Source organism: Rhipicephalus sanguineus, chromosome 8 (assembly GCF_013339695.2).
Source record: "Rhipicephalus sanguineus isolate Rsan-2018 chromosome 8, BIME_Rsan_1.4, whole genome shotgun sequence".
Classification (NCBI taxonomy): Eukaryota; Metazoa; Arthropoda; class Arachnida; order Ixodida; family Ixodidae; genus Rhipicephalus; species Rhipicephalus sanguineus.
This window is the reverse complement of record NC_051183.1, coordinates 47,712,040-47,731,761: the sequence shown is the minus strand read 5'-3', so window position 1 is coordinate 47,731,761 and position 19,722 is coordinate 47,712,040. Positions and strand designations below refer to the sequence as shown.

Below are 19,722 nucleotides of genomic sequence, written 5' to 3'. Positions count from 1 at the left end.
CGCAGGCCTCGCCGTGATGTGTAGGAAGCTTCGCGATTGTTTTGGAACAATCCGTTAAGATTGCGCGCCGCACCAGAATGTTCCAGCTTTGTCGAGAGATAACGCCGCCAACAGCGATATCGCTGGAAAGTTCGATAGCACCTGTATAAAAGCCGACGCACTTCGCCGCTTGTCAGTTGATCGACGGACGACGCCCTGTTCGCCGCTATCATTGTACAGCGTGTATTGCTGTAGTTCTAGTTCTCATTTTCCCGGCCACAAGTTCGGCCAAATAAACAGTTTCATTCTGCAAACGCCGACTGCTTTCTTCGTCGACGTCACGACCACGTGACAGTATATTCGCTAATTTAATTGGGTCGTCACCCACATAATCATTATTCACATCGCCTCTTGCGTTGATGATGCGGGAATTAACGGCGAGCAAGTGCTCGCGCAGGAGAAACAATACAAAACGAAAAAAATAAAAGCACGCGAGTGTCGGGATGCGGGCGAATCAGCAACAAAGACCGGGAGAGTGGAAAAGGATCACATAAGAGCGGAAGTAACGGTTGCACGAGCACGACCGGACGCGAATGCTATCGCGTTCATATAGAGCTCTGCGGTTTTGTGTGCAGTCTTGCGATTGTGTGTGCTGGATCCTTTTCGTTTGTTTTGTTTCTGTATTTGTTTTACTCTTTGGTTTGTATGTGTGACGCAAGGCTGTCGTTCAAGGCTGACCGGGGCTGCTATATCTACGAGAGAAATGAAGAGCACCACGCGGTTATGAAACTAGGTCAGTTTTGAGTAGCACGCGATGGAGTCGTTTTTAAAGGGAGAGTTTGTTTTCACAGCGAACCTGTTAAATGCGAATCGTTCCTCGTTCACACCATACAAAAAAAAAAAACTATCATCATCATAAACGGGTATGCGTCACAGAAACGTGGTCAATCCCACTACTCATTACTAATCCACTGAACATGAAGAAGAAACCTGTCATCAAACGAGTATGTGCCACTGTGCAGCCTATCAGAAAACTATATCATCCTCATAAACGGGTATGTGCCACAGAAATTGGGTAAATTCCACTAGACACAACTGCCACTAAAAAGGAAGTAGGCAAAACAGTTAGCCCAACAAATGGCTGCGAAGCGACGGCGGCGAGCCGAAGACACCGCGAGTACGTACAACGGGAGAGTACTAGTGGACGGGAAAGGCAACGGCCGCTGCGAGAAGACCCCGAAGCGATGGAAGACTTACGCCAACGATGACGTGCCCGTAGATGTATGAGAGGTGCGAACGCTTGGTTTCAGCGCGAGGTTCTCTCTCTGGAGTTTCGACATCCGTGTTGTTTCTGTGACTGCCTGCGGTTTAATTTGAACCTCTCTGCGCTCAGAATCAACGTAGTAATAACCTAGCATCAACTAGCTAGAGCCTATAGCTACGACGTTGAATCAACCTAGAAACAACCCTCATCACCTAGCTAAGGCCTAGAAACAACCTAGAAGCAACCAGATTAGTCTTCAGAATCGTCCAGTTCCGCTGTTTCAAGCCTTGCGCGGCTTAGTGCAAGCTTCGCCTGATTCTTTTTTTTTTGTATTTTAAGGCGAAAGCCTTAGATACCTCATCAAACGCGAAAATTCACCGTCGGCGGCGTCAACACGAGGGATGCAAAAAATCGACATCAACTGATGACATCACCATATGGCGTCATCATGGCGTCACTCTGACGTCTCATGATGATGTTATTACGTGACATTGTCACTTTGTCAAAGGTGGGCCGATCACGGAAGCAGTGCAAAACTAGGTTAGGTGCAGAAAGCTTGGAATGCTGCCGATCCTTGAGGCAGTGCAAAACCACGTTAGGTGAAGAAAGCTTTCGGAGGAGGATCGATAGATCGACTGAGAAAAAATAGATGTTGATGTCTTTCGCCTTCGAGTCGTCTTAGGCGAATGCATAAGGAACCCTGTGAGTTTTTTTTCTTTTTTGCTAGGATACTGCTTGTGACGTAAAGGGTTGCAACATGCAGCTCTTGTAGCGACATCTCCTGGCGGTTTGTTGAACTTATACGTGGAGTCGACGTTTTGCACCCATACTTACTGCTTGTATGTACGTGTGCCGTGACGTAGCACAAAAGTTTTATTCTAACATAAACAAGAAAATTATAGTTTGCCGAGATTTTCCACAAGACTGTCACAATTGCCGGCTACGGCCGGTAGATGTAGTAACGATTACTAACCTGTCACGTGCGCACGTAGTAACCGCACTGAGTAGTAATGGCGACGTTTACTACCTTCACATACTTTTATAGTGTAACACTTTAGTGGCAAGTATTCAAGTTGATATGGCGGTATGCTGCAGTCACTTTTTTCTACATTTTGCAAGAGTGTAGAGCTCTACCATAGAGTAACGTACAAAGTACTCTAATCTTTCGCCTTTTGTTCTAAACACATTCTTCCTGATTGGGGGTTAGAAACGCTTGTCAGTGCAATAAATGCGCATAGGTTATATATATATATATATATATATATATATATATATATATATATATATATATATATATATATATATATATATATATATATATATATATATATGTATATATATATATATATATATATATGTACAGTTAAATTTTCATTATGGCGACGTATCTGGCCGCTGACGTCACACACCCACTACCCGGCTAGTGACGTCAGCGGACCGCACATGGATAACTTAAAGGTACCGACAACTGGCCGGAAAGTGGGATTAGATCCTGGTGGACATGAAAAGACCGTGAATTATAGTGATAGATTCAAGCATCCTTTCGGGAGCTGCAGTGGGATTTATATTTTCAAATCGCGTTTAAAAGTCACAATAATTTGTCATACCAATTTATATTAAGGTCCCTGTATTGTAGATAGAGGGACTTTAATTTATATTGCTATCGCAGCCTCGTGGAAGAGCCTTGAAGCTGGGTTATGGAGTTGTTACATTTGGTGTACGTATATATAGTCATGTTTTCATGCGCACCATAATTTGAGCTCATAATCACAGTATTATATTATTATCCATCTCCGCTCAATTGTGTGCTGCTTACGAGGTAAAAAATGTTACAGGCTGAGAAGTGGCGCTGCCTTCGCGGCGACTAGTGGTACATGTCGAGCCACGGCGCATGCGCGCGGTGTGCACGCATGCGCAGCGAACCATCGCGCACAAACACCGAGCGCTCTCGCACTCACCTCCCAGTGTTTACAGCGCGTGTTGTGTGTATACGGCTCCATAATCGTCGCAGATAGAAAAATTTTCATTATAAATGTTTGACGGCGTTTTCCGCGTTACAATTCCGTGATTAGACACTCTGACCGCTAAGCATTTCATTGCGCTAAAGAAAACAGGTACCATAAAATTGGTCGTCCGTCCAGTTAAATGAACATGTTCGAAATGCTCCGATGACGGGATTTGAACTCTGGGCCTCTGTAGTGGCGAATCCCGATGATACTATAACATCAGCGATAGTATCACCAACGGTCACGGTATCATCAAGAACTTTCTTTGTGAAATCCAGCGCGTTGAGACGCTTGGCGTTTTTTCGCAACGCTGAGTGAATGCGTTGATTTGAGTAGGAAACTCCATAATGGTGCACGCAACGGCCCCGGAAATGCTGCCGCGTATCGGCAGCCATTTGTACGCCCACCGTCGCGATGCACAACACCCAGCAACTGCGCACGTTGTTTGTGTCTTCTCCGTCACTGACTGCTTCCGCAGCCGCTGACAACGCGAGTTGGCGGAAGCAGAGCCAACAGGGCCAGCCATTTTTGGCAGGGGAGAGACAAAGGAAAGAAGAACGCGCGTACATTATGATGCGGCCTCATTTGCGATTCGCAGAAGCACGTGCTTTATGATGCGGCCCTGCGCCCGGAGAGGCTTCTTGTGTAATGATCGCGTCGCATGCATAAATCGTGCACAATGTGTTACGTCAGGTCGATACACGCACGGGAGCAACGCACTCCTTGTCGCGAAAGCGCTGAATATGGACTTCGTCGCAAGGAGCGCGACGGCCGCACGTGTGTCGTTCGCGCATGTTTCTATGGCGAATGTATCGGATTACGAAATCTTGTTTCTCTCTCTATCTCTCTTTCGGATTGTGAAATGTGTACAGGTGATTAAGTAAGGACAAAGTGATAATTTTTCGCTAGCTGTGCTTCCCAGAAATACTGCACCTCCAGTTTAATTTGACAAGTGATCAGTGAAATGACCAGGGCCGTAACTAAGGGGGGGTTGAGGGGGCTCTCACACCCCCCGAAATGTTTTCATGCTTAAGCTTTTCGGGTGACACTAAAATACTTGCACGCCTTCACAGCGACCACAAGTTGCCAACGTTAGCCGTTCTACACACATACACCCCCCGAAAAAAATTCCTGGGTACGGCCCTGGAAATGACAATTCAGATTAAAAGTAACCATAAATTTAGCGAAACATAATACTAAAGGCAGTCCCGATGGTCATGGCAAGTGTAATAATAATAATAATTGTTGGGGTTTAAAACCACGATATGATTATGAGAGACGCCGTAGTGGAGGGCTCCGGTAATTTCGACCTCCTGGGGTGCTTTAACGTGCACCTAAACCTAAGTACACGGGCCTCGGGAATTTTCGCCTCCATCGAAAATACGGCCGCAGCAGCCGGTATTCGATCCCGCGACCTGCGGGTCAGCAGTCGATAGTGAGGGCAAGTGACCAGGGGGCTACCTTTTTGAAAGACTATAAATCAATTAATCATTCAATAAATAAAGACGAACTGAACAGACGAATGATTTAATGCGGTCGACGAGGTGTTGAGATTAAACACTGTGAACAAAAACATAAAAAGGAGGTGAATTCGCAGCTTTCGTTTCGGAGGATAATAAGTGATTCATTGTTAATTCATTTATTGGTTGGCTGGAAAGAGCTAGCTGAAGAAACCGATGAATAATTGTCATTTAAGACAATATTTAGCCACCAACTAAGCTTTCTTTTTAAGGCATTGATTGAACTAGTCACATTCTAAATGGGGTGCTGTCCCAAGATATGTATAAGTGTTTATGTGGCGCGGTTGCTCAGTAATTGGCGTGTTCTGTCGCCCGAGGTCTTGGGTCCGATTCCCGACAGCGGTGGCCGCATTTAGGAAAGTGCGAAATGTAATATGATTCAGATTGAGGTGCACGTTATACAACAATCCTGGGGTACATATATTACAGCCGAAATTGCACTGGCACCCTCCGCTGCGGTCTAGTGAACTCGCTTCATCTTCACCATCATCTTCGTCATCGTCATCATTTCATTTCAGTTCAGAACGTACACACTGCAAACCGAGGATTCCAGTAGGCGTGTAACCACTAGCCATGCAACAAGTATTACTAAGTATCTGTGTATTCCAATGAGCATGTACCAAATAACCCAGCAACAAGTATTACCAAATATTACGTATTACTGAGCCGGGAAAGATTAGGATAAAAGTGCTCTCTCTCTCTGTGTGTTTTTTTACGAACACCTCGCCGAGCGCCGGCCTAACCTTAGTAATTAAAGTATGCGAAGTTGCACCAAACGATTCGCAGTATGTTGAACGTAATGATGTTTTTGGAGTCGCTAAGATCAATTCAAACATGCTTTATTTCACAGCATAATGCAAAGAAACATCATGTACTGAGCTGCAATACATTTCAGCAAAGCAAATCACTAAAAAGTAAGCAAAGCAATATTTAAGAAAAAGGGATCGACAGACATGTGTGGCAGCACAGCAATAATTCTGCAATAAAGCATTATAACGAGGCCACTGAATTGAACAAAAAAAAAACAAAAAAAAAAACAAATCGATGGTGCAATTGCATTTCTCCCAATAGAAGAAGTTTTAAATTGGGTTCTAAACCCCACATTTTTTAAAGTATATGGTTGGCAAGCGCGTCGACTCCTGGCATCCTTCTGGGCTTCGTGACGATTTGAAAAAAAAAAAAAAAGCAGGTTTCCCACATTTCACTCGATAGTGACTGAATTAATGAACGAAGGAATTGAGTTTATCGGGACATTTAAGTAGAGTACGCTGTGTTGCTTCATTCATTTCCGCAGCTATTTCGATCTAAGTGGCATTATACGAAGTGGTCGTTGCCCCCGCTTATGTCGATATCGATCGATTTCTTGGAACGCGTTACTCACTTATTTGCCTCCGGCGTCGAGTTCAGGTTTCGGGCGGCCTTTCCAGTGTCGTCACGTACGGATACCTGTTTATATTAAGTGGATCATATGGATAGGTAGAAATTTCTCGAAATTTCCCAATAGCCTTTAGCTTGGAAACTGCTGTCGTTACTACTTCACTTATTTACGTATTATGATATACTGGCAACAACTTTATGTAGTACGATAGTCACAACGCCTTAATGTTAGATGAGATATTGGCAACACCGTTATATATTTTCATATTGTCAATCCTCTACGTGCTATAACATTCGCAACGCCTTGATGTGGCGTGATACTGACAACCCCTTAACGTTTCATATAGGATATTGCCGACACCGTTATGTATTTTGGCATTGGCCAATCCTCTGTGCACTATGATATATTGGCAACGACTTTATTTAGTAGGATATTGATAACACCTTGATGTTTCACAAGTAATTGACGGAAACCTTATGTATTTTGATACATTGTCAATAACTTTATGTAGAATAATACTGGCAACACACTTATGTATCACGATATTGGAAATGCCTTTATGGACTATAGTGGAAACAACATTACTCATTATGATATATTGGCAACAGCTTTATGTAGTATGATATTGGCAGCACGCCTATGAGATATTGTCTACGCATATCTCATTTATTGTACCGTATTGGCAACGCATTTATGCATTACAGAATATTTACAGCACCTATGCCATCGTTTTCTTTGACACAAAAGGCAGGACAGTTGCTCGAATGAGGTGATGACATGCGGTGAAATGAATGGCCACAGCAATCGAGAAGTCCGCTGATTCACGCGACTACTAGTACGTATTAAAACAAACTTTTGCTAGTGGGGATAAACCGAATGGGGTGCAACATAATTGGCTATGTCATCAGGCAGTGACGAAATCTAGAGTATACCTTCGCCTATCACACAGAAAGACACACACGCAAGCACATGCATGCACATGCATATAAGCACACTGAAAACACGTAAACATAGTAAGCCAGCATGAAATTCACATGAAATTCAACATGAAACATGGCAAGAACTGACGAAGAAGTAATAGTTATTTGCGCGCATCACGTAACTAAAGTTTATGCGAAATGTGTATTGAGACTTTCATAAGCACACACGAATCCCACTGTCTGAAAGCGAATTGAGTCCATAAAAACATACATGTCAAATGAAGGCATAGCACTGCTGCACACCAGAAAGTACGGGCTCCAAATGTCCATCTCTGCCTGAGGGGGGAGAGGGGGCGTGGGTACCGATTGTTTCTGTAACTTAGGAACTGCGCGTGCGCAAAAGCTTTCTCTGTATATTCGGCATGATAACAGCAGCACCAATGGTAAGCAATGTACGGGACGGTGAGCTCTAACAACGACGGTGAAGAGTCACAGGGTGCCTGATTTATTCGCCTAAGTAGACTCGAAATCGAAAGCCATCTTCTTCTTCTTTTTAGTCAGTGCATTGATCCTCCACTGCCCCCTTCCGAAATATTTTTGCACCTAACGTGGTTTTGCACTACCTACAGGATCGGAGTCATTGTAAGCTTTCGGCACTTCACCTAGTTTTGCACTGCTTCCGTGATCGGCCCTGCTTTGACCAAGCGATGTCATATGATGACATCATCATGTGACGTGACGTTGTTTGACGTCACTGCCATACAATTATGACGTCACAAACCTTGGCGATCTGTGACGTCATGATGGCGTCATATGGTGACGTAATCGCGTGATGACGATTTTTTTTGCACGGCCAATTTTCGCGTTTGATGAGGCATCTAAGGCTTTCGCCTTAAAAAATTCTGCTGTCGTAGCAGATCAGGTATCACTTGGCATAGTATTCACTTTCTCAACCTTTGACTCGCTGCGAGAAGACTCTGGAAGGACGAGTCGATGACGCCATTGACACATCAGGATAGCGGAAACGCCGTTTCTGACGAAACTGACATCAGAACATCAGAAAGGACTTCTTTTTCTCTCTTTGGCGTTAAATGAGGCAGTCAACTCGATGGCCAACGAAGCGAACAACCGCTCGCTTTGGTTTTTCGGGTCATTGGTCGCCGTTACAGTGTATGCGCAGAGCGGCTCTACATATCGATCTATGTCAGTGAGACCGGGAATCCACTGGGGCCTGATAGAACGGCACGCAATTACTTACGTAAGCGAAGGCACCGCGTGTGATACCCGTGCAGCGCGAACTATAAGGTGGAACCATTTACTTATTCGCGACCTGTATAGGTTTCTACATGGCCTTCCAACAATACGTATTCACGTCCCCTATCCACTCTCTCTGTCCATTAGGCCTATTTTCTCGTCTCGTGTGCAGGAGCATATAAATATTGGCACATGCCAATTGACACATGAACATTGGGAGCTTAGCACATGTACCTTGACCAGAGGTGTTACAAATGACAGAAGAAATGAGAAATCTTGAAGAAGTCACAAAACCGTTGAGAACAGGCAGTTCAGCAGGAGTACCCCATGGGGATTGACTCAATCGATTTCCTTAACGTAGGGGTGTCGTTATTGGTTGGTGATCATCAGTTAACTATCTATACTAGTGCAGGTGCTAGAAAACGCTCATGTCGTTAAGGTGAGCTGATGCGGCAATCGCACGGTGATGTCGCCAGCAGTCTTCCGTGCTGCACCTTTTCTGACTTACTAGGCCCCCATGTAACAGTAACAGTGATAATTTTGCTGTTGCAGACACTCAGGCGATACAGCTTGACTCGATTGGTTTGGACAAGCCTGGTATACTTTCTATTAATATTACCTGGTACACATTCGGAACGACGGCATATATGCGGTTAAAAATAAAAGATTCGTTGCTTCTGACGCCACGGCCACGAGTCATGCTCGCTAAGACTGACTACTGAATGAATGTGTCACGTAGCATCAATCCGTGTTCAATACACCTGAGTATCGCAGCTGTAATGTGACAATTTTTGTTGTAATGAAAAGTTCATGTCAAGCCTAAACTCAATGCCAAGCGCGTCAAACTGTCAATCACTGTCGTTGAGAGTGAGTTTGCAGTGTCACGTGTCACGCAATTGATAGCGTCATCCGATGAATCACTGTCACTTGTCAACGGCCACAGCTGGATCGCACTATGGGAGACATACATCGATCAACCACGAGTTTGGAGGCGCGCATTTATAGAGTGCAACCAAACACCTGCCCATCCTTGCATTTCTACGAGGTTAAACTCACCACCACCACCACCAACAACAACAACGAAGCGAGACACTACAATACATAAACAGGAACATCGAGAAGAAAAAAAAAATAAGCCAATAAAATGGAAACTGAAAAATATATGCAAGGCGTTAGAATTGTATTCGATTTTATGAGTGCACAATTCCAGTAATTAGTGCGAAGCGGTAGACAATAACTTTCAGAAATAGCCCTGAGAAATCGTACAATGACTTATATATAAACAAATAGTAGCAAAAAAAAAAAAAAACCCAGACAGCGGCACACGCAGTGTAGTTCGACAAAAGCAAGCAAAAAGGTAATTCTATTGAAATAAAAGGTTGAAAATTATCTGACCTGCACCAGAAATCAGACAGGAAGTAGAGAGATATTTGTTTAGTGATCAGGTATCACGTGTGTCCAAGTTCCACAGTTAGCTCTTAATATCATTGTTATAATTCAGATGCTCCTATTGTGTATTGTACGGGAGAGGTGCTAAAGTATGGGTGTGTTGGACACTCAGAATTTTCTTCAGCGAATACAGAGCAGGCATTATAGTCAAAACTGCTGGTTAAGTTTGGGCATGTTAAACTTCGTAACTAACGGCAGTGTGTTCTACTTCGCTCTAGGTGTTCAGTGCAGCGCACAGTTCTTTTTCGTAAGACTTACAGCATGCCTAAGTTTCTCGGATTAGTCACAGGGCAGATTAAGTCAGCAGTGAGTAGGAGGTTGGATCAATAACGCCATACTAATATAATCGAAGCGTTAACCATCACGGCGTCGCAAATTTGAAATATTTTGCGATACGCAAGTATCGACTTCCACTCATTGTTACAACACAGTTTAATTTGCCCGGTTTCATTTGTCCCATTGCTACCGTTCCTCCTGTGTGTTTGTTTTAAATCCGAATTGGGGGCAATCATATGCGTAGTTTTTGCTCTATTGGAAACCCACGGATACCGGACTGACGGCCCGTATACCTATCTACGTAAGTCTCTTGCCATTTTCGGTTTCTTTATCATCTCCTCATCTTGAACGAATCCAGCACCAGTACCACCCTCCGCTACCCATTACCAACCCTCCATGACTTCTTTATTCAAGAAGGATTTGGGCACTCTAACCTATTCTTACCTTTATGTAAACAGATCGTTTGAGGGTGCGGGAAAGCGAGCTATGCGCGTATAAAAACTGCAATGCCCAGTGTGTCATATACACATGCTACATGTATATGCGTACGTATGTACTTTATGCATATACATATACTATACGTACACATACTCACTCTAATACATATGCAAAAGTTATATAGGGTCCCTCAATACATTGTACTGGTCATTAAACTAATGCATAACGATCATTGCGCGCGCAGTTGCCGCTCCGCCGCGCTAAAGGGGCCTTGATATGAAAATTTTCAGTTGTCGCTTTTTTGCGTCAACTGAAAACATGCCGATGGCTGGGACGTCCTGGGGTTGACGTTTCGGCCGCCATCGCCCGTAGCGTGTGACGCCTGGAAGCGAAACGCCAGAAAACGCCCCCAGGAAACGCCGGCAGAAACGCTGCATGTGGTTCGACTTCGACGACATGCAGCGCGTTTTCTGGCGTTCTGGCGCTGCGATCGTTCAGCCACCACGGGAATGATGGGTAGTACACGGATTTGCCTAGTCTTCGTGCTTGCGGGCAGCGAACGCACTTTTGGCTTTGTTTATTATTGTGTTTTGGTTTTGTTTCGGGTAAAAGAATGGATCGTTGTGAGCTTAGTGACCAGGTTTGAATTGGTGAGCCTAAAAAGGTCAAGTAGTGAATTGGAACTGCTGAACGTTTGCTGCACATCGAATTGCGACAAAGCGGATGGGGGCTATGCGGAGCCAAACGGAGCCGGAATAACGAAGTTTAGACAAATCCGTGTACTACCCATGCCATCATACCCAAGCTGGCTCAAGCGCCATCAGGGCGCTACTGGCAACCAATCAGGGCGCTACTGGCAGCGCCTTCCGCCTACGTAATGGCATCATACGCTGCTGCCGAAATGGATGCCGTCCGCCTCAAATCTATGAAGTCGACGTCTTGCACAGTGTCCTGTAAGTTCCCAATCGATGTGACAAGGGAGCCAAAGTGTGCCACCAGAAGCGCAACACACCACAACTGCACAACACACAGACGCTGCTAAAGGCTGTCAGTGCTTTCGGCACGAACGCACAGTGAACTTGGATGCAGCTAGCGCCTTTTGCGGTGACGGCGCGAAAAACTGGCCTGGAGCCGCTGGTCGTTTTCGCAAACGCGCCGCACTAAGTGTTCCGCTTAAGCTGTTCGCTCGGCGCTGACCATGGCTGAGCTTGAAGCTCAGATTCGCGGAACCAGGTGTTTTCTGAGTTTGTACGTGAAGGAGAAGAGCTATCGCATGGTTATATGTATATGTAATGCCAGCTCTGAATTCGGTCTTATACACCGTAAACATAGCCCGTAAATTAGCACATTTGACTTAATGCTGCAGCGAGTTTTCGTTTGTGTTTAGACAGTTCAAGGAAGGGATTACTGATCGATGAATTGCTGTGATAACATTTCGTTGTTTCGTACAAATGTACTCTTTGTGGACCGATATGAAATGATATAGACGTCTCGATTGCTCTTGATGTGGGACTCGGCTTGGGCTTCCCCGGGTCATGAAAGGCGGCTTCTCATTTCAAATGAACAAGTCTGTCCTCGTCACAAGACGCTCCATTCATCGAAATAACTCGATGTGATACCGCCTGTTTTTTTTGCGTTTTTTTAGGGCACCGTATAGCTCTCCCCACCGCAGGACAGTTGTACGGTCACTTATGGATTCGACTAAGACAACTCGTCAGTCAGTCAGTCAGTCAGTCAGTCAGTCAGTCAGTCAGTCAGTCAGTCAGTCAGTCAGTCAGTCAGTCAGTCAGTCAGTCAGTCAAAGAACTTTATTGAGGTCCTGAGGGGACGATTGCCCCCAATTGGGAGGTTCGGTTGCAGGCCGCACGTAGGCGAAAGCCTTCTTCTTTTCTTCTTCTTTGTCTTCACAGTCGATTGTGTTGATCGACTGTGAAGACAAAGAAGGCGTTGACAAATCAGGCGTTGACAAATCACAATCAGGCGTTGACAAAATTACACTTCTCCTTTTGAAAACGCGCCGGACGGGATGGCCGTAGCAACAGCGTGTTGCCTGAGGTAATCGCCATTTCACTCTGCAGCTTCCAGATGGCGACACCACCCCACGAACGAAGAGCACTGTGAGAGGAAAATGTGAGATATAAAAGGCGCGTTCGTGGAGCTTCCTTCAAGTGGTCGACGCTAGCGCAGTGGGTTATGTGCCCACCAGCTTTCGCCGCTGACCGGGAACTCGTGGATTCGACTCCCGTCAACGGAAGTTTTTCTTCTAGCTTTTTTTCTTTGCCATCTGATGGCGTACATTTTGCTTACGTATTTCCGTGACGGAAATAGATCATCAAAGTCTTGGTGGACCCCAGCATAAAACACTTCCGTGTTAAAAAAATAATAATGCGATGATATCACTTCACAGGGTGACATCATCACATTATGACGATCGTTATGACGTACGTCATAACGTGACATAACGCGGTCAAAGGTGGGCCAATCCCGGAGGCACAGTAAAACCACGTGATGTGCAGAAAGCTACGATCTCGGAGGCAGTGCAAAACCGCGTTGGATACAGAAAGCTGGAGGAATCAATACAATCGACTTAGAAGGAAAAGAAGATGACGTTCGCCTTCGAGTCGTCTTAGGCAAATACGACTTTTTTATATCTAAATGATGCCAACAATTTCCTCTGTCACGCTTTCTTTTTCGGTTCTAAATTTCCGCTTACGTTAACCGCCGTCTTTTTGGCTAATGCCATGTAGTGGGTAGGCGCCATTAACCGAGGATCAAGTTAGCAAGCAAGCTATATTCCCAATAAAAATTTAGTACTTCGGAATTCCTCTCACTAGTTGATTGTGTTCTATATTATTGCATTAAAGCTTATCTTTATGGCTATAAAAACTAGTCATTTTTCAATTTTTGTTTATACCCTATAGGCGACCGATTTATTCCTCATACTTCGTCTCAATGAAAAAATTCCCCCCTTATGTTAACCTCTGGCTTCATGGAGGAAGATGAGCGATTTGAAAGGATGACCACTTACAGAGAAATCACGCAGCATCATCGGCTAAGCAGAAAAATTTATCCTCCAGCACACGCGTCATTGAACAAAGGACAGGCGGTGGCGTGGCGCCTACTTCAGACACACACGTTCCCTAGTCCGGTAACGATGAACGACGGCGCGCCGGAACTTTATTCGGACGAGTGTAAATTTTGGAACAGCAGGGCGGACTTAAGCCACATGCTGTGGGAGTGCCCGGAGGCTCCCATGAGGGGCGAATTCCCAGACGGGCGTGGGTGGAAGGCCGCGCTCCTCAGCTCCGACTCACAATTACAAGCACGCTTAGTACGGCAGGCCGAAGACGCTGCCAGGGCCCACGAAATCATGGCCGACGTCTTGGTTGGGTCCCCCCTTCTGAAAGGGGGAGGGGGATCTTTCTGCTAATTAAATAAATTTCGTTCATCATCATCATCATGGCCAATCGCCCGTAGTGGGTGGGAGCCACGAATCGTGGTTCAAGCGAGCAATCAAGCAAGCAAGCAAACCACTGCCTCAGCTGCTCCATCTGGTCATCTGCTCCGCTCTCGTCCGCTTCACCCGAGTGGCTATAGTGCCAGCAGGAGAGGAATAGGATTGGGTCAGGGCTACTCACCAGCTAAGGCAGCAAGCGCAGTGACACGTCGTCCTTGGACGATCAGGAAACGACCAGTGAATCTTCATCTCCCGAAGGGTCTCTTCGAAGGTAGGCGCATCACCGACCTTGGATTCGGTTGTTATAGTTACCCAAATAACGATAAAAATGGTTGATAACCTCCATGGTTCGCAGCTCCAAGTAACAGGGACTGACAAATGATGGTCCACGACAGCGCACCCGCGCAATCATTGGAGTATTGCCCATTGGAAATCAGGTGTACTCGAGGTGTCAGTCTGGCATCTATGGGTTGCTGTCAGTGTTCCTGCTGCTGGTGTTGTTGCTGTTGTTGGCGGTGGTAGTTTTATTATCCAAGTCATTCGTTGTCGACACCCAGTGTGAGATCTGGGCCATGAACCGGGTTGTTATATAAAATGTAAAGGAGCCAAAATGGGGTAGTTTGCAGATTATAAATTAAAGATGAAATTTAAGTGTACCGTAAGCCTAATGTAATAATTTGCACAGAAGGTCTTATTTATCTCATTACGTTTCGTTTTCCATTGGTGATGCGCATAGCCACTGCGGGGCATCGGCCAAGTATTAGGTGCACATAAAACGAAGCAGGAAATTTAGGGAACAAATGAATAAAAACTGATTTACGGAGAATTTGTCCTAAGAATCGCCCTGAAGCAATTAAATATTCCTCTATACGGGTGAGCTGATATCCCTGAGGCAGTATCCTATAGTAAAGGTTCTCGAAGAAGGAATGCCGGGAATTGAAAGGTTTGTGTCATTTGTCCAAAGCCTTGTTTCTAGAGTCGTTTTCCCCCTTAAACTTGAAAAGAGACCACAGTGTAAGAAAAAACAAACTTATCGATAGTCTCATCTTTGAGAACTTAAACTGCACTGGGGACGTGACACACGCCAGTACTAGAAGAAGACACTGGGACGAACGCAGTCTTCTACTGGTGTTTCGTCGTCAGAGCACTTTAAATTCTCAATATAATATCTTACCAACTACACTGTAAGAAAAAAGAGTAATTTGACTCGTTTCGGGTAGTCCTGACTTGCCACGTATATGACTCTTTAAAAAGGCACGTCAACTCTCTTGGGGGTTCACTATACTCTCTTCGGAGAGTCGTGTGACCCACAAGAGAGTTAACGTGCCTCTTTAAAGAGAGTCATATACGTGGCAAGCCAGGATTCACCGAAAGGAGTCACAGATACTCACTCTTTTTTTTTCTTAGAGTGTAGCGTCACTACACACGCTCCTTGATGGTCTTATCTACTCCACATATTGGGAACATGAAAGGAGCACGTCACAAGAGCCCTGCCACGATAAACGTTTAAGGTACCCGACAACGTAATCGCGTTAACGTTTCTGCGGCGTTTTCCTGGTCTGAAATAATCTTTTGTGCCAGGAGATTCCGGTCTCTTAAATAATTCATTTGTGCCGGACGATTGCTTTTCTTCCTAACAATCGACATCATCATCATACTCAGCCTATTTTATGTCCCCTGCAGAACGGAGGCCTCTCGCAATGATCTCTAATTTACCAGATCTTGCGCGAGTCCATAGCTTTTTATGCCTGACATCACGAAGAATAGGGCCGCGTGACTTTCGTAGCGTCGAAACAGAATGAACTATCTTTGTCAGGGTGCGAAATTTCATCGTGAGCGTATTGATCAGGATTAAATGTAATTTTTATGTGCATCCATCATTTGACGGCAGTGGTGTAAACATAACATAATGAGAGCTCTCACTGTGCGGGTTCCATAAGTGCATTTCGGCCTTAAAGGCGGATGCGCACAAGCCTGCACCAATGAGTGGGAGTTCTAGACCAGGAGTCTCAAGCTCACTTCAGCTAGCGGACCGCAGTCACGAAATTTAGTCCCACATGGGCCGGGACAGCGAAAAGGGACGGAGCGGGGAGTTTGAACGAAATGTTAGCTGACGCTGCCATTTGAAAGAAGACCTTTCCAATATCTCATTTATGGGCCATTTCTGAAGGGCACTTAGGTGTCAGGATTCTAGAAACATCGATACCGATCTCCAGGATGTCTAAAATCTGGACGCCCATTTCTGAATTATGGAGGCCTTTGTTCTACGGTTGTGTTTCAAGGCATGGTGACGGCATGGGGTTCCTCTCGAAAGAAATGCTTCAGACCAGTCACCAATGGCGTAGCCAAGGGGGGCACAGGCATCGGGCCTGTGCCCCCCCCCCCCCCGAAATTTTTTTGTCATGGCATACACAGCACAATATGACCACATCTGCCTGCCTTGCCCCCACTTGAGATTCATGATCTCAAGTAGGGCCAGACTGCCCCCCCCACCCGAAAAAAATTTCTGCCTACGCCCCTGCCATTCACATCTGCCTAGCATATCCGAACAAACCGTTATTAATCGCAATCGGTGAGAAAGCTGTGCTTGAAAACAGTGGCGAGAAAACGGTGTGCAGAAACCAATGGGAAAGAACGTGTCGTAGGTATTCCTTATACTCATTGCGTATCTCACAGGCTAAAGAAATTGGGAAGTGGATAACGGCGCTACTGTTGTTTTTACGGCTGCCAGTTAAGCTAGGCGAGAGTGTAAGTGCAAGCCAAAATTCGATGAATCCGCAGTTTTGTACACAATGATAGACGCGTCTAATGATTGAGGCATGGCATATCGGTAGTAGTGGTAGCGCATGCGTGAGTTAACACTCGATTAACTTGCATAAAGAAGAAATCAAATGCCTTATCAGTTATCTTTCACGTAGACCCCACTCGCGCCGGATTGGTAGGTTCGCTTATTGCATGGGCATTTGCAGATAAGTTATCGCGCCTTCTTTCTTTTCCGCCGTTGCGCGCCTTTGCAGTTGTTAGTCGGTGTTTGTGGTGTCTTGACTTTTTCCTGTCTCCGTGTTTGCACGCCCTGTCTTTTAGAATGTGCTTGCCACTTAGCAACATCACAAAAATTCAGTTTTAAAAAGAATTATGGGACGAAAACAGTAATCTGAGCCACTGGCAAAAGGTCGGCGGGCCGCGTGTTTGAGATCCCTGCTCAAGACTGACGTCATGAGCCGGACGGTCGGTGACACTGTCGTCGGAGAACATCGCAGAGTACACGAACGCGTCCGTATATTTCTTTAATCGCGCGGGCAATCGGCTGGCGCAGATTGGTCGTCTGGGCGGGGCCTGTCCGGACGTCTTATGTTGTATCCCACTGTATAGATGTGTGTTGTGGTCTGTACAGATGGTGCACCGCGAGTCGTCGCACAGTAAGTCCGCTGGGTTCGAGATATCCTCAGCCTGGCTGAAAGGAGGGTTTCAGCCGATGCATGGGGCGTGTCGTGCGACCATGGAGGAGTTGCTTCGATCAAGAACCTGCTGGGTGTGTGACCGAAAGGTAAGCCCATATTCTACGTATACATCCTAAAAAACAACTGTGTACCTGCATGCCACACCCTTTCTTCGCACATTCTGGGAACAAAATATGTATCTGCAATACCCTTCCTTCGTGTACCGAAGAACAAAAGTACTGTACAGTCGTGCCCAATGTGGGTTGGAACATGCTGCCCGTGGTCAAAGCGGCGCCAACACTGCACGGTAACGCCGACATAGAAAGCAATAAGCGAAGTAAATACTGTTTCGACTATACAGGTATTTCGTAAACCAATTTCACGTTTGCCGGTGTTACAGTTTAGACCCTTCAACCATGGCCATCGTGTTGCAACTCATTTTGAACACCTCCATACGTATACATGCAATGTAGCGCGCACGCCGTTGTTGCGCTGCTGCGCTCGAGGACTCGAGTTCGATTCCCGAACACGGCTGTGGCGTTTGAATGGAGGCGAAATGCAATAAAATACCCGTCTACTTGGATATAGGTGCACGCCAAAGAAGGACGCTATGGTAGGGTACAACTTTAGAACGACATTATACCACCTCAAACGCGCATGCGCACAAACCTGTACCAATGGGCACGCACTCTACTCTGACGTCATGTACCGGACGGTGACACCGCCTTCGGGGAATACTGCCGAGAACGTGAGCGGACATATTTATTTTTAATTGCGTAGGCGCGCTTCTGCCACGTAGGCGAGGCCTAGCTCTACTACAGTGTTCTAGACTGTTAGTATTCTAGTTCACTGCCTTATGGTGCATTCGGATGGTTTGTTTCAGAGCGCTGTGGAGGCTCTGGAAAATTCGTGTAAATTAAGCATTGTACTACAAAATAAGCGGGCCAATACACGAAACGGAAAGAGGACCAGGACTTGCACACTTGCTTGTTCTCGTTGCAGAGTATTAAAACTGTTGAATTCGCCACTTTCAAACACAGTCAGAGCGCTCTGAAATGAGTGATCAAAACTAGTGCGGAAGTCGCCCTACCATGTGCCTCATAGCCAGATCGTTTGTTTGTTTCTTTCTTTTTCTTGGTATGTGGGACCCCCATGATGCATACTATTAAACCCATTTGGAGGTTTTGTTTGTGGCTTCGTGTTCGTACAATTAGGTATGTTACCTTTTTCTTTCATTTCATGCGATAATGTATTCCATTCTACTTGACCAGCGACGTGTTCCTAACCAGCGTACAATGAAGGGGAGGCGACTGGGGCTTCGCGACCACCGTAATATAAGCGTTCACTCACGGAACGGAGGCGGTCCGTTCTGTCGGGCCGCACGTGATTGGTGGAGGCTCGTTTGACGGTCAATACGTGAGAATAGGCAAGAACGGTCATAAAACGGTCTCCGGCTCCATTCTATCTATAGAACGGACACAAAACGGTCTCCGGACGACTTGGATTGGATCGAAACGTAAGCGCTGGGGCCAGAGAATTGAATTTTGATCCAATCCAAGTCGTCCGGAGACCGTTTTGTATCTGTTCTTGCCTATTCTCACGTCTTGACCGTCAAACGAGCCTCCACCAATCGCATGCGGCCCGATAGAACGGACCGCCTCCGTTCTGTGACAGAACGCTTACAAAATAGCCCCCCCCCCCCTTCCAGCGCGGACGAACGAAACAGTGCTTTTTTTTTTCAGTAGAACGGCGTGTGGCTGACGTCATAGCCGAATTACACTTCGGGTTCGCCTATTGTGGCCAGCGCTGCACCGCAGTCCAACGACCACAGGTGTGCGTCCACTCGTAGCATGTATCACGCCACAGTTAACGTCGCTTTCCGCCTTATTTCTGTAGACCTTCTATACCTTTTTGTCATTTTATTTATTGTTTGCAGTGACAATACCTAAGCTTTTTTTTTTTTTCCTGACGAGAAACGAGCGAACAGCTGTGACCGAGATAATAGACGGTACATGCTGTTCCTATTTCCAGCGAACGAGTACTGCAGACGCAATAGCGTAAAGCAATCGAAGTGAGGGTTTCGCGGTAAGAAATAAATACAATGCACGTGACTGCATGAAACGCCCGCACCGTGTGACGTATTATTGTATTTTAGTATAATGTACTCATTCCAATCAGGCTGGCCTCCATGCATGTACGTCGAAAAAAGGACTTTGTGGTGAATTTTCCTAAGAACTTTGGTGCCGTGAGAAGCACATTAATAGTTTCACTTTTTGAGCGTACAAATGAGCAAGGACCAAAAGCGACGCGGACACAGCGCTGTTCACGCTCTTTCACATTA

At 45.8% G+C, this 19,722-nt stretch overlaps 2 protein-coding genes across 3 annotated transcripts in view; both read left to right on the top strand.

Annotated features, from left to right (window-relative positions):
- The window catches only part of LOC119401829 (fructose-2,6-bisphosphatase TIGAR), a 430,132-nt gene that overhangs the window by 69,729 nt on the left and 340,681 nt on the right, over positions 1-19,722 (top strand). The window lies entirely within an intron of this gene.
- Positions 17,374-19,722, top strand: part of LOC119401827 (spastin) — a 104,893-nt gene continuing 102,544 nt past the window's right edge. Inside the window, exon 1 of one of the 2 annotated variants that reach the window (XM_049418395.1) lies at positions 17,374-17,488. In XM_049418395.1, coding sequence (XP_049274352.1) covers positions 17,417-17,488 — 72 coding nt within the window. In that variant the 5' untranslated portion in view covers positions 17,374-17,416. The remainder of the gene's footprint in view (positions 17,489-19,722) is intronic. The other variant, XM_049418394.1, reaches the window with a different exon arrangement.